Below are 15,300 nucleotides of genomic sequence, written 5' to 3'. Positions count from 1 at the left end.
ATTCTAGAAATAAGATGTTTAATGTTTTAGATTTGAGGAATCTAACAATGAAGGAAAAGATCATGTTTCCAAACAGTCAACCGCATGTAAAAAACAAGGAGAATGTGCCAGACAGTCTTATGATCAAGTATTTATAGTAAAGCTATTTATAATAGTAACTGCAGAGGAGTGGATCCTAAATATAAATGAAAATTCAGAGGCTTACATGTGCTGATCCTTGACAGTGAAAACTGCAGTGCTGTCCTACAGGATATACCAAAAGGTAAAAAAAGCTTTGGTATATGATCAAACCTATTCTATACTAAAACTGCAATGTTCTTTTAAACCATGTAGATAATGCTTAATGAAATACTTCGGGTGTTTTCTTACTGCTATTCCTATTATATGCTGTATTAAGAGAATCTATTTATTCCTGTACCGTTTTTATTCTTTTCAGCGTAACACTGTGTATAGGAAAGATGCTATTCTGAGTGACTACTATAGTCACTGAGAAAAACTCACAAGCCAAGTCCAAAGCAGATTAATATGAACAGTTTCAGTGTTACAGTGGCATGGACCTAAGTTGTATATGAAAGGTTATCTTCTTGAATATGCTTCTAAGTAAATAGTTGCTCACCTGTCGCAGTGCAGAAAACTGTTTAAAGTTTATGGAAATATTTTTAAATGAATATTTTATTTTCTAAATGTTATACATTTTCTTTATCAGTCCTAGCAACTTTTTAGTTTTCTAAATTTCATTTATCATTTTAAGCAGTGGATAATCTTTCACAACCAGGAAATATTTTTAATTCATTCTGTCTTTAAAGTAAACCTGTACCAGCTTGCATGGATAGCTACACCAGTGATGATAACACAGATGATGATTTTGACACCCAGCTCATCATTCAACAGAGTTTACAGGACATCTACAAGCTGAGAACACATGTACCTGAGGATAACAGGTAGGTTGTGGCTTTCTCATTGACAGGGTACTATAAGTATTCAACAGTAAGACTAGTTATTAACATACCTCTAGGTGTTTTTATAAAACAAAAAAAGGGTCAGTCAGAATACAAGTTTTGTTTTGTTTTGTTTCCAGTGGTGGAAATTGAACCCAGTGCCTAACAGGGGGTGCGAACGTATGGCATATGTGCCATAGCAGGCTGTTTGTTACCATTAAAAGCTCTAGGCTGGGGATTTAGCTCAGCGGCAAAGCGCCTGCCTGGCAAGCGCAAGGTCGTGAGTTCGGTTCCCGGTACCGGAGAAAAACCAAAAAAAAAAAAAAAAAACCGGGCCTTGCAGGACACGTCGCGGGAGTCCTTCCCATTAAAAGCTCTAAAAGTTTCACCATCACTAGCCTAGTGCATGCTAGGCAAGTACTCCGCCACTGAGCTCCAGCCCCAGCCAAAAGTTGTTATTTAAATATGTACAAGATATGCTCTCTGACCAAACTGTAAAAACTTAGGAAGAATTCACAATTTAGTTAATCAGTAAAAAAATAGTCAAAGGAATTTAGCAGTAAATCTCGATAAGGAAATACAGACTAGAAATCATAAGGAAGAAATAAATGGAGCCTATGAAGGACTAGAGGGGAACTCTAACATATCTTGTCTTTATGGAGCTCAAGGAATCCATAAACCCAACCGTGACACATGGAAAGTTATCTTAGTGAGGTAGGTAAAGATGGGGTCCAGTTTTTTACCTACTCAGTCAAAAGGAGACAGTATGTAAACATAACCCCAAGAGACAACCCTCTCTGAAGGTATCCGTTCAATGCTGTTACCACTCTAGTTGAAAAGGATCCACAGGTCCCTCAGTGGTGTAAGAACCGCCCTGGGTGTGCACAGTTTGCAGTCAGGCATACCTGGTCAAATTCACTCGTAGTCCATCAGCAACCTCAAGTCCCTGAGGTAGTACCCACTGTTTTTCTGTTTTGCCTGTGGAGTTAAAACTGCATAAATGTATTTTAACCCCAACAAATTTTATCATTAAGCATGGAGATGATGAAGTACAGTATCAAATTTGTATTATTTTAAAAATTATAACGAACTCATAGAGGGATCACTGTCACTATGTCTCACACATTTTAAGTGCTTCATAAATATGAAGTCATTTAAATTCTAATTCTCAAAAAAAAAATTAAATAAATAAATAAATAAATTCTAATTCTCATTACCTCTCCCTACGAGGTAGGTAGTATTGCTATCCTCATTTAGAGATAAGGAAACCAAAGGACAGAAAAGTTAAGTGACATAGCCAAGGTCACAAAGCTAAAAATTGAACAACCCCAGGCACCATCAGCCATCTGATCTTTAACAGAGAGGCCAAAAACACACACTGAGAAAAGGTAGCCTCTTTAACAAACGGAGAAAAAGCTAGTTATCCATATGTAGAGTGAAGGGGCTGGGGATTTAGCTCAGCGGCAAAGCGCCTGCCTGGCAAGCGCAAGGTCGTGAGTTCGGTTCCCGGTACCAGAGAAAAACCAAAAAAAAAAAAAAAAAAAACATATGTAGAGTGAATCTAGACCCATATCTCTCACCAAGCATAAAATAAAATCAAAATGGATCAAAGGACTAGACACTCAAATAGAAACACTAAATCAGCTGGAAGATGAAACTGGTAAAACTCTTAAAAACACAAGCAAAGGACTTTCTAAGTAGAACTGCAATTGAACAAGAGATAATACCAAGACTCAACAAATGGGATTATGTCAAATTAAAAAGCTTCTGTACAGCAAAAGAAACAATCAACAGAGTGAAGAAACAACCTGCAGAGTAGTAAAGAATTTTTGCCAGTTACTCTTCAGAGGACTAATATCTAGAATATATAAAGAACTGAAAAAAAATTAGAGTGCCAGGTGTGGTGGTGCATTCCTGTAATACCAGCACTTGGGAGGCTGAGGCAGGAGATTGCTGAGTTCGAGGTCAACCTGGGCTACATAAGCGAATTCAAGGTGGGCCTGCACTATAGAGTAAGATGCTGCCTCCAAACAAAACAAAATTAGACCCCCCAAATTTAAAAAAAGCAACAAAAACAAACAATTGAAATGAATAGACATTTTCAAAAGGGAAGTACAAATGGCCAATGGGTACATGAAAAAGATGTTCAGCATCTTTGGCCGTTAGAGAAATATAAATTAAAATAACACTGAAATTCTATCTTACTCCAGAAAGAATGGCTATTTTCAAGAAATCAAATAATAACAAATGCTGGAAATATTGTGGGAAAAAGAAATCCTTCTACATTGTTGGTGGAAATGTAAAATAGGACAACCACTATGGAAATCAGTATGTATAGTACTCAAAAAAATAAAACTAGAAATTCCATTTGACCCAGCTATTCCCCTTGCAGGTGTCTTCCCAAAAGAGTTAAAGACATCATATTGCAGTGATACACGCACACCCATGTTTATAGTAGCACAATTCACAATAGTAGAATCTTAGCAGCACCCTCTTTCTCCACCAACAGATGAATGGATAAAGAAAATGTAGTATATACATATACTGGAGTACTACTAAGCCATAAAGAAGGATAAATTTGAGTCACTTGTAGAAAAATGGATGCACCTTGAGACCATAATGCTAAGTGAAATAAATCAGACACAGGCCAGATATTGTATGATTTCTCTTATGTGAGAAATCCACAGTATAAATAATTTAAAGAGCAAAGTAAAAGACAGATGATAGGAAGGTAGATCTTTTGGAGTTAGAGAAGGGATTTAGGGATGGAGAGAGGAGGAAAAGAAAAGGAGAAGATAGAGAAGCCAAAAGGATTAAGATTTGATGGGTGTCTGTACCAACTCCCAATCATAAATCCATTAATTATCTATCACAGCATGTACTCACAAAAATTTTTTAAAAATTTGAAAACCCAGAGCTAAATAGTGAAGAGCCATGCAGTCTGACTCCAGACTGTGCTTGTAATCACACATTACTCCTTTATGTTCAATTTCACTTAAGGAACTTTTTTTTGTTTGTTTGTTTTGTTTTTTGTTTTTTTTGTTTTTCTTTTTGTTTTTTTGTTTTGTTTTTCTCCGGTACCGGGAACCGAACTCACGACCTTGCGCTTGCCAGGCAGGCACTTTTGCCGCTGAGCTAAATCCCCAGCCCCTTAAGGAACTATTTTTAAACTAATCTTTAAATATTTAAAGTATTCAAATTGCACTATTAGATTATCTGTCATATTAATCTTTAAAAATTTTAAATGTACAAATCAGTCATTGAACTCAGTCTTAGGTTGAAAGGTGTGATTTTGACTAAGTTAAAAAGTATTGAAACCTGGGCATGGTGGTGCACACCTGTAATCCCAGCACTTAGGAGGCCAAAGCAGGAGGATAACTGAGAGTTTGAGGCCAGCCTGGGCTACATAGTGAGTTCAAGGCCAGCCTGAACTGCATAGTGAGACCCTGTCTCAAAAAAAAAAAGAAAAGCAAAGAAAAAAGAAAAGGAAAGAAAAAGTCTTGAGCAGGGCAAGGCATGGTGGCATATACCTCTAATCTCAACACTCTGGGAAGCTGACGCAAGAGGATTGCAGATTTAAACCCATTTTGCGCAATTCAGTGATTTAGCAAGACTGTGTCTCAAATTGTAAAACAATAAAAAGGTTGGGAATGTAGCTCATCACAAAGGCTGTGGGTTCAATCCACAGCAACACACATAGTATTGAAATGTTTCAGTGACACTGAAATTGACTCTAGCTATACATTTCATTTCATTTATTAGGCATGCAAGAATTGTATGATACTTAGGAAAGATTGCTGATTTGGTCAGAAATTTGCAGAGATTTAGCTGGGTGTGGTGGTGCACCCCTGTAATATTAGCACCTGGGAGGGTGAGGCAGGAGGATCACTGCAAGTTCAAGGCCAGCCTCAACTACAGAGCCAACTACCTTGCCTCAAAAAACAAACAAACAAATAAAAAACTGCAGGAATTTAGAAAACTATAATATACTTTGGTCATGTGAAATAATGGCCCCCTCCTAAGATGTCCATGTCAATTCCTGAAACCTGTGAATATGTATCCTTATATGGCAACTAGGGAATAAGGCTACCGGTGGAATAAAGCTGTTAACCAGCTAATTTTAAGATAATGATATTATCTTCGATTATCCAGATAGGCCCAATATAATCATAAAGTCCTTAAAACTGAAAGATGGAGGTAGAAGTGGAGAGAACCTGAGAGATGATAGGGAGAGGACTTAGCCCAACAATCCTGAGGAAAGCCAGAGAAAGCCTTTTTCAGTCCAAGAGACCTACTTCTGAACTGCAAAAGTATGAAATAATTTGTCTTAAGCCACTAATTATGTGGTAAATGTGTATAGTAGCTATAGAAACCCAATACAATGCTAAATATGTATTGAAAGCTTAAGACAAGCTGTGAGTAGAACAGATTGTGTGAATTTATTTTCTTCAACCTGGTTTACTGACTAATTAGAGCAAATGGAATGGTAACAATCCCTAGTACTAATTTTAAAATGAGTCATAGACTGAGCTTTAAAAGTAAGTATTTTGTTAAAAATATTATTTAAACTACTAGTAATATTTTCTGAATACAGTCTGACTGAATATTTTTTAAATGCACACCTGATTATTTACTATTTTTAAAATTTTTTGCTAGTCATTTTTATTATTGGAGTGGCATTAAATTGTGTTGTGATCATGTGATATTTCAGTCCTAGGCAGATTTGAATCAATTAAGCAACACGGATTGCCAACAAACTGCAACCCATGCTTTTGCATGGTCCTTGCCCCACACCACCCCACCTAACCCCTAGCCCTACCCGCTGGGAATCAAATCCAGGATGTTGCCTGTGCTAGGCAAGCACTCTGCCACCGGACTACACCCCCAACACCTTAATGTATTTCTATGAAATCTCAGTCATTGTATCATATGGGGAGTTCATCCCTGATTAACTATGACTGCTTTTACCTTTTTCTTTTGTTTTATATTAGATATCATAGTTTTTAAACCAATTTTGGAATTACATATATATTTTTTTCTATGCAGCTTCCATTCCTCTTTGAGTGCCGAATATAAGAAGATAGTTGAAACAATAGAGACAGTTAAGTACTCTTCCTACTTTCAACTTGTGGTAAAGTGTGATGGTGACAACTTCCTCTCTATGTTCAGAAAGGCTAGAAATTCTTCCAAATCCTGAGCATTATCCATAACTGATTGTCAAGCATCTGATGTGGCCTTTTCTGGGAGAAATAGTGGACTGCCGAAATTCACAGGGGTTATGTTCCTAGAGCACCCTCGAATTGTGAAAAAACTGAAAATTTCAGATATGGTCCGAAAAGTGCTTAGAAATACCAATTTCTATAGCTTAAACCCTAAATATGTCTCCCGCAGTTATGTAATTTAATTAAATGAAATACTGTATGAATAAAGCCTTAGAAGGTGCAGGGCCTTTTGGCGGCATCTTAAGGCCTTAAGAACAAAACCAAGAACACTCGAGATAGTTACATGCAGTACAACAACCTGTTAGGATGTGGGAATGCTGGCGCATCTGCCAGAGATGGGTTACAGGGCAGCAGCCAATCAGTGGCAAGGAGAACTGAATCATGCTCTCGGATTGGCTACTTCCAAACTTCCCACCAAAAAAACAACTGAGGAGGACATTCGCAATTTCCACAAAATTGCCGGTGTTTCTGCAAACAATTATTAGGTTCTAAGGAAAAATCTGCAAACTACTGAGGCCACAAACTTTGAACCACAACTTTGCAGGGCTATGCTGTATTTCAGGACAATTTATCCCTGAAACACACCGTTTCTGGCTTCCGGTATGGACAGAACTGTTTTTCTGTATGTGACAGGACAATGGGGGTGTTCACGGGTACAGGCGGTATGATATGCTGCTGGATGCAGGCCTTCCCGTCCCTCCTGTACCATTTAAATTTGTCCCTCATGAAAGATGGTGCTCTAATTCTGTTGTCTCATGCAGTAACTCTGGTGGTAGAATTCAGAAGCAGTGTGCCCGCCAAATGTGAATCTGCTCTCGTTTTTCTTGTTAATAGGTGAGGAGGATGCACTGTCACACTTAACCGAGTACCATTCCGCTTTTGATGAAGCAGACGAGATAGGCTGGACTCCTCTGCATAAGGCTGCGGTACAATTAAATAAGAACATCTTAGAAATAACCATGAAAGGTAACCTTTTCATCTTCTTGCTGCTTCCAGAAGCAAATTTTTAAATTTCTGTATTTTAATGTGCCATATGCATTTATTTCAGCTTCAAAACCCAGTATGTGGGAGCAAACTACCCACAATGGTGAAACACCACTTTTTTTGGCTGTCAGCAGTTGCCTCTTAGAAAATGTCAGTTTCCTTCTTCTCAATGGCTGCAATCCGAATGCTAAGAATTACGAAGGCAGTTCTCCTCTTCTCACAGGTAAATGAACGCCTTGTCTCTGGAGAAGAGTCTGTGTCCCTGAGTCTCCTCCATGCCCACAGGTGTCAAAGGCAGTGTTTTTTATGCAGGTGCAGCACTGTTACTCTGGTCCTACGGGAGCAGACATGGGAATCTCACCCTCAAGAGGCTTTGTACAGATTGGCCTGGGGCGAGGGGCCTCATGCACTCACCCAAATCAAAGCAACTCATTTTGCTTTGTGCCTTAATAGGGGGTAAGGCATCCAAGAGGGGAGCAGAGTTAGGGAGCATTCGTGAAGAGCAGGCAGCTGACGTGGAAGGATCAGTTGAAAAGCACTTCAGAAGCAGGATGTCAGTTCCCTAGGTCAGAGGGACAGACTCCTCCTCAGTCCCAGTAGCATGCTGGGGGTTTATTCTCCGCAGAGTTTAACAGAGACCTCTGAACCGGGGTGGGTGTGCGAGATCGAAATCACTGGAGGAATTAAGCAACGATAGACTGAAAGCACCCGACCCTCTTCCAACAGAGCGGAGTCCTCCCACCAGGATCCCAGAAAGCGTGCAGCCAGGCCTTTACTCTCTAGAAAGATGCTTCTCGGGAGAATATAACCAGCCCAAGAAGACCAAGAAGAAGGATCTAAAGATAATGGCATTTGGGGGCCTCCCAAAAAATGGCCCCCAAATACAACCTATTCTCAAGCCCGCAGTCCCACCTATTGTTTAGGACTTCCAACCAGCTCTGTAGTGCCAGCCAGCTCTTTCTCCAGACAGCTAAGGATCACTAGAGGAAAGTCTTTGACAGAGATAAGCAAGTTAGAAAAAACATATTCTTTTAAGGGGAAATAAAACATAAAGGGAAACTATCATTAATTGCTCAGAGAAATTATTCCCTTTACATGGGGACACTAAGGCAGGCGGATGACAGATTCAAGCCCAGCCTGAGTAACTTGATGGTTTAGCAAGACCCCTCTTTCCAAGTTAAGAAAGAAATTAATGAGGAACAAGATACTACAAAACATACCAAAGAGCAAAACGAAACAAAAGTGCTCTTGGAAATTAAAAAAATGAAAGAAAAAACTCAACACCAGACTGAGTACTAATTTTGGAAAGCTTCCAGAAGCAACAGAGAACAAAAGAGAAATAAGAAAATTAGGACAATCCAAGAGAAGCAACATGTGAATTACAGGTATGACAGAATAGATAAGATGGGAACAATATATTACCAATGAAATAAGTCAAAATAATAATTTCTAAATTGAGGGACATGTGTTTCCAGAATAAAAGGGCACATAAAAGGGCAAGCTTGGCTGAGCATGGTCGCCCACGCCTATAATCCCAGCATTTGGGAGGCAGAGGCAGGAGAATTACTGTGAATTCGAGAGCAGCCTGGGCTAATAGTGAACTCAAGGCCAGCCTGAACTGCACAGTGAGCCCCTGTCTCAAAACGGGGGCAGGAGGAGTTTAACAAAAAGGCCTAACACCCAGGGGCTGGGGATTTAGCTCAGCGGCACAGCGCCTGCCTGGCAAGCGCAATGTCGTGAGTTGGATTCCCGGTACCGGAAAAAAAAAAAAACCCCAACACCAACACTTTGTTTGCAATCTTAGAGCAATTAAAGCACTTTCACGGCACATTATAAACGGTTATTAGCTGAATTCATACTGATGCAGCACAAGACATCTAACCAGGTTCCACACACATTTGTTGTCAATGACTAGTAGTGAAATTGATAAATTCAGATAGTTTTGTAGCAGAATGCCCCCCCCCCCAGTATATTTCAGTTTCCCAGGGAATAGTTCCGGTTACAGATCCTATTACTACTGTCTCCTAGCAATGGCTGGTCACTGTGATGCATACTGTAAGAACCAATTGAAGACACCCAACCCCATAAAAACCTCTGTGCGTCCCCTTTGCAACCAACCCCGTAAAAACCTCCGTCCCTGGGCCTTTGAGGCCTGACATTTTGAAGGATAACTGATTCCTTGTCAGTGCCCTTCGATGTTAAGTAGATCTGCCTCCAAATCCTGGATGTTGTTTCGGTGTTTCTGCTTGCCATTGCAGTTTAGCTTCTTGATGGACTAAAAATTGTCATGCAAATGTGAAATAATAGTATAGGTGCAGAAAAAAGTTATTAGAGAATTTTGGTTTATAAAATGTACTTAAAATATTTTCCAAAAGAAATTTAGACATAGAATAAATAATGCAGGGAGAGACAAAAACGCTAACAAAGATCATCTCAGAGAGGTGGGATTATGTCATTTTTTTCTTTTCTGCATTATAGTCTAAATTCACTGTACATGAATTTCTTTTTAACATGAACTTTTTATTGTAGTAAGAAAGCTCTTTTAGCCAGATGTGGTAGCATATATGTCATCCCAGAACACAGGAATGCTAAAGCAGGAGATAACAGATTCAAGCTCAGCCTGAGCAATTTAACAGTTTAGGAAGACCCTCTTTCAAAGTTAAAAATAAGGGCTGAGGGGGCTGGGGATTTAGCTCAGTGGCAAAAGCACCTGCCTGGCAAGCGCAAGCTCGTGAGTTCGGTTCCCGGTACCGGAGGAAAAACAAACAAACAAACAAAAAAAATAATAAGGGCTGAGAATATAGGTCAGGAGTAGAGTGCCTCTGAGCTCAACCCCTAGTACAAAAATGAAAAAAAATTAAAAAAAAAAAGCTGTTTTTAAAAAGACCTACATAGTCCCCAGAGATAAGGAAAAGCTTCCACAAGTTTCCTGAGAGAAAAAGAGAATGTATCATATATATAACATGATAAATAAAAACGGCTTCAGCGTTCTCAATAGTAATCATATACTTGATGAAACTGGTAAATTAGTTTCACAGATTGTAAAAGAAAATTATTTCAAATTTAAAATTCTACATTTAGCAAAACTAGTCAATGTGAAGGTAGATTAAGGCATAAAAATCCATCTTTTGAAACACATATCTCAAAGAGTTTTAATTTTCACACACACTTCTTAGCTTCTTAGGAAGCTAACAGAACAAATGTTCTGCCAACATGGGAGAAAACTAGAAATACCAAAGCTTCTGAGAAACAGAAGACCCAACCCAGGTGGTAAGCAAATGAGAGCCCCAAGATGTTAGGGACCGGAAATCTTAGGGTGACAACATGTTCACTAGATTGGATTGGATTGGACTGACCAGGAGGCCCCAGACAGAGGCTTTCTCAAGACATGATGGGATGATACGATGTTTTGAAAGGAGATTTAGACAGTTTAGAGGGTTTGAGATTGAATTAATGATAACCAAACTGAAACGAAGCAAATGAAATGTAAAACAAGTATTACCTCCAGGGAAAACGAAGGATGTGCAGGAGAGAAAACATTATTATGGTCCAGCTTTGAACAGTAAACATAATCAAAATAAGGTAAACACTGAATGCTTATCTAACAAAAAATTAGGCTATGAAAATGCTGGAAGGACGTTGGTCCCCATGAGAAATGTGCACGTCACGGGCACAGGAAGAAGAAAAAAGTCAAATCTTCACTTTGCATAATGAAGAGCCAACTTTACACCAAAACCAAAAAATAAAAAAGTAGCAATACGAGCAGAATATACAGAAATATAAACATTAAGAATAAAGAAGCAGCTAACAGATGCCTCTGGGGAAGAAAAAGAAGAACGGAAAAGGATGAACTCTGCAGGAATTGGCCCTTTAAACTCTGCGTGCATGTGACTTTTATCGGAACAGAAATGGAAAAGAGAAAAGCAGTAGAGCACTGCTTAAAACTGAGGTTTGGGGTCTCATCTTGGTTTGTCTCATGGTGCTACAAGGCTTACATTTGTAGAAAACACATTGAGCTGCAGAGCTTTCCCTGAGAAAGCAGATCACAAGCTGTACAGCACTAGAAAGGAAAACGAGGTCTCTTCATCAGACTTCATATCAGCGTGCTAAGTAAACCTTGAGGAGTGAGAGCATGTAGTCTTCTCAGGCTTTTTACAGTCTGGGTTTTTTGTGTGTGTCAGAGTTGTTTGTTTTTGACTAGAGAGTCACTTTCTTTATAAACTTTAAGAGACCTTTCTGCACATTTTAGGAAATACAGGCAAAAGCTATCATTTTCTGTGGGCTCAGCTACTCACCCGAACAGGCATGCTTTTTAATTGTCTTTTAGTCATTCATTTACTGAGCCCAGTTCTGTTGCTGTTTTGGTTTTTCTTCTTTTGAAGCAGTTACAAGCATTTCCAGAATTGTACTGAATATTTAAAGTTCCATTTAAAAAAAAGGAAAACAACGGATGATGAAGTGAAAATCTTATCGTTTCAACCCTGTAAGCAACCAATAATTGGTCATATCTTACAGAAAGCTGCTGATATAATGCATTATTATTTGATATGTGCTTTAATGTGTTTCCTAAACATGAATTCTGAGGCCTGCAATGGGGAGAGCTCCTCAAGAAGCCTGAGAGAGACTGCCTGACATGACATGCCGGCTTTTGAACGTAATGCCCACCTTACTTCTAATTTCCCAGCTGTGCTGCGTGACTCCTATGACATGGCCAGCTTGCTGATCAGCCATGGAGCCAACGTCAACCTGCGATGTGCCAATGAGAGGACAGCTCTCCATGAAGCAGCGAAACTGGGCAGACAGGACATGGTGAAGCTTCTGCTGGCTTCTGGGGCACACCCTGACCCTCGGAGCGCCTATGGATTCACTCCTCTTGCTCTTGCTGCCCAATATGGACACACCAGAATCATGGAACTATTACTACAGAAAGGCAAGATTTTCCATATGGTCAGCATACTACCAGGTGAAATGTAATCCAAGTATTCTCCTCCTGATGGAGAGCTTTAAAACAATATAAGTTAATGTTTTATTTAAGACCAAAATAAATGTTTATAAAATTGTGTGTTCATACTGGCTACTGAAAAGCCTAAAATACAGATTGAATTAATTTGGTATAAAATTAACTTCCCACATGTTAATAGGCTGTAAGTGGCTTTTTACTTTACTGATTCTTCACCATGCTGAGAATTTTTTTTAAACTTCTGTGGTGGTGTCATTTCCTAGAATCAAAACCTAAGTTCCTGCAGCACATTGGCTCTTCCTCTGCCTAATCACAGGCAGTTTAATCTCTCATCAAGTGGCTTTAGATGTTAGGACATTCTTCCTGACCTCTTCTCCTTAGGTCCCAGTGCCCTGCATTAGTAACAGCTGAACATAAAAGACAAGTTATATTTACCAAGTACTTACACACATCAGGCATGAGCTGCGTATGTTGCACCACGTAATCCTTTAAAAATCCCAAGAGGTAGTATTAACCTTATTTTGCACTTGAGAGGGCAGAGATGGTACCAGTTTCAGGACTTGCTGTCAGACGCACAACCTCCCCTGCTGCCTGTGCTGTAGCTGTGGCCATTTTAGATCATGGTTACACTGGAAGGGATCCTTAGTCCAGAAAACTTGGTCATTTATTTTGAGAAGGACTCCACTGATAGCAGTGTCACATGAAGTAATGTGGTATCCATAGCTTTTTTCAAAGAAGCAAACTTTTACCAAGATTTAATAGAAGTCCCAATATTGGAATCTTCTCTGTTCTCCTATGTCTAGAAGCTTCTTTCTTTACCAATACAGGATCCTCTTCTCCAGAATTCTAGATGGGAGGATTCTCTTTTCATCTAAGAACCACCTGACCCCTTGTAAACATCTAAATCTCTCCTACCATATAGAGGATGTTAGTTTCCAACTAACGTCCTAAGCCATTTTAGTAAGATATGTCATATAAATTGCATAAGAAATGTCTTAAGTTATAGGTGAACTAGTAACACACTGGCCCCTTCATCTTCGAGGAAAGTCTTTCTTGTGAGTGGGGCTGGACCCAGTTCTTTGTACTGAGCTATATCCCAGCCCATTTTTAATTTTTCTTTTGAGATATGGAGTCATCACTAAGCCTGTCAGATTGAGCTTGAATTTGTAGTCCTCCTTCAGGCTCCAAACTGCTGGGATTACAAGCATGTGTCACCCTGCCTAACTTACATTTGGTGTCTTATTATCTACACTATTCACGTGATACTTAATGAACATGTGCTATAATTTACCTTTTCAGCTGTCAGTAGCTACTAACTTTAAAAAAACAATTACATAGTGTTCTACTATGAATAATCCCTTAAGAGCATGTTAAAACACAAATGCCTTTTTTCACCAAAACAGCATCAGTAGATGGCGTGGTACGGTAATTGTTTGTTAGTACCATATTACGTGGTACGGTAATTGTTTGTTAGTACCGTATTACATATATGGACAGCGAATCAAATGGGCTTTTGGAGGCTGGTCTAGAAATAAAGCCATCTTTTATAAAAAAAAAAAAAAAAAAGCATTAGTATTGGTATTTTCAAGTTCCAAACAAGTAATTCATAGGAAACTGCTGGTGTTTCTTTCCTCCCTAACTAGTTTGTAAGTCTGAGAGCAGGAGGTATTCTACTTTTGATGCTTAGCACTTTGCTAGAGTAGCTGCCCAGTAATTGCTTTTTGGTAGTGATGATAGATTTTTTTTAAGATTGCTCAAGCAAAACCGTGGAAGATAACTTCTGCATAATGAGACTCTCTCTCCGCAGGTGCTAACGCTCACAGTCAGGCCTCCGATTCCTCGTCCATCTTACTTGAAGCTGCTAGAGGAGGAAATCCAGACTCTGTGACTCTCCTGCTTGAGTATGGAGCTGACGCCAATATCCCTAAGATTTCAGGCCACCTGCCCATTCATGTGGCAGCTGACAGAGGTCACCTATTGTAAGTGCAATTATATATTGTAAACAGAAATACCGATAGCTTTGGGGCAGAAACTTTATACTCTCTTTCTCTGACCCCACAACCTACCTCCTTTGTGAAGAAGCTGGTGATCAGCCAGGAAGCAGTAAGGTCAGGCATCCTCTGCAGCCACTGAAGTCAAAACTTTGTTATCACATCCTTAGGCCATATGGGAAGCACTGGGTCTCAAACGACTGAGATAATTCTGAGTTTTTAACCTAGACAGTAGGTCCATTCCATTTTACTTGGAATCTGAGCTTGTGAGTGAAGGGTGAGTGAAGGAAATAGTTTCTGTTGGGGTTGGTTTCAAATACTCACACCAGTATCACCCATGTTAACATAAAAGGGTCATAAACAAGCTCACTCTGCACCTTAACAAAAACCTTTGAAATTCTTTCGTAGAGCTCTAAAGATGTTAGTTCCAGTTACAGATCACGCTGCCATTAAGCGGAGTGGAATCAGTCCAGTTCACTGTGCAGCAGCAGCAGCACACCCTCAGTGCCTGGAGCTTCTCATCCAGGCTGGATTTGATGTGAACTTCATGCTAGACCAGAGAATTCGTAAACACTACGATGACCAAAGGAAATCAGCTTTGTATTTTGCTGTATCAAATGGTGACCTCTCTTCAGTTAAACTGCTTCTGAACGCTGGAGCTCTACCTAACCAAGACCCTGTTAACTGCCTGCAGATAGCTCTGAGGATGGGCAATTATGAGCTGATAAGTCTTCTGCTGAGGCACGGGGCCAACGTCAATTACTTCTGCAGAGTAAACCCTTTGCATTTCCCATCAGCCCTGCAATACACGTTGAAAGATGAAGTCATGCTCAGGATGCTGCTGAATTATGGGTATGACACAGAGCTATGTTTTGATTGTCCTCATGGGGACAAAGTTCAACTTTCCTATGCTTTTGAAGGCTGGACCTCTACAGTTATTAAAGATACTATGGTAAGCCCATAGTATTGGCTGTATTACCTTAACAGATGATGATTATAGCTATATTCCTAGGTTCTCAATACCCATATCCCTAGGTTTTATTTTTAATCGTTTAGTCTTTTTTTTGGGGGGGGGCGGTAACCAGGAATCGAACTCATGACCTCACGCTTACCAGGCAAGTAATGTGCCACTGAGCTACATCCCCGGCCCAGCGCTTTTAACATTTGAGTAAATGATCTTTGTTCACCTTTCTAATGAAAAAAGA

General features: G+C 39.6%; 1 protein-coding gene across 1 annotated transcript in view; it reads left to right on the top strand.

The window, feature by feature from the left end:
- Positions 1 to 48: 48 nt before the first annotated feature.
- Positions 49 to 15,300, top strand: part of Asb14 (ankyrin repeat and SOCS box containing 14) — a 24,661-nt gene continuing 9,409 nt past the window's right edge. Inside the window, exons 1-8 of the mRNA XM_013515599.1 lie at positions 49 to 262; positions 807 to 941; positions 5,985 to 6,040; positions 6,995 to 7,126; positions 7,209 to 7,367; positions 11,829 to 12,074; positions 13,912 to 14,083; positions 14,504 to 15,047. Of these exons, the coding sequence (XP_013371053.1) occupies positions 826 to 941; positions 5,985 to 6,040; positions 6,995 to 7,126; positions 7,209 to 7,367; positions 11,829 to 12,074; positions 13,912 to 14,083; positions 14,504 to 15,047 (1,425 nt within the window). The 5' untranslated portion in view covers positions 49 to 262; positions 807 to 825. The remainder of the gene's footprint in view (positions 263 to 806; positions 942 to 5,984; positions 6,041 to 6,994; positions 7,127 to 7,208; positions 7,368 to 11,828; positions 12,075 to 13,911; positions 14,084 to 14,503; positions 15,048 to 15,300) is intronic.

This window comes from Chinchilla lanigera, unplaced genomic scaffold, assembly GCF_000276665.1.
Source record: "Chinchilla lanigera isolate Chin_1 unplaced genomic scaffold, ChiLan1.0 scaffold00029, whole genome shotgun sequence".
Classification (NCBI taxonomy): Eukaryota; Metazoa; Chordata; class Mammalia; order Rodentia; family Chinchillidae; genus Chinchilla; species Chinchilla lanigera.
This window is presented reverse-complemented; position numbering and strand designations above follow the sequence as displayed.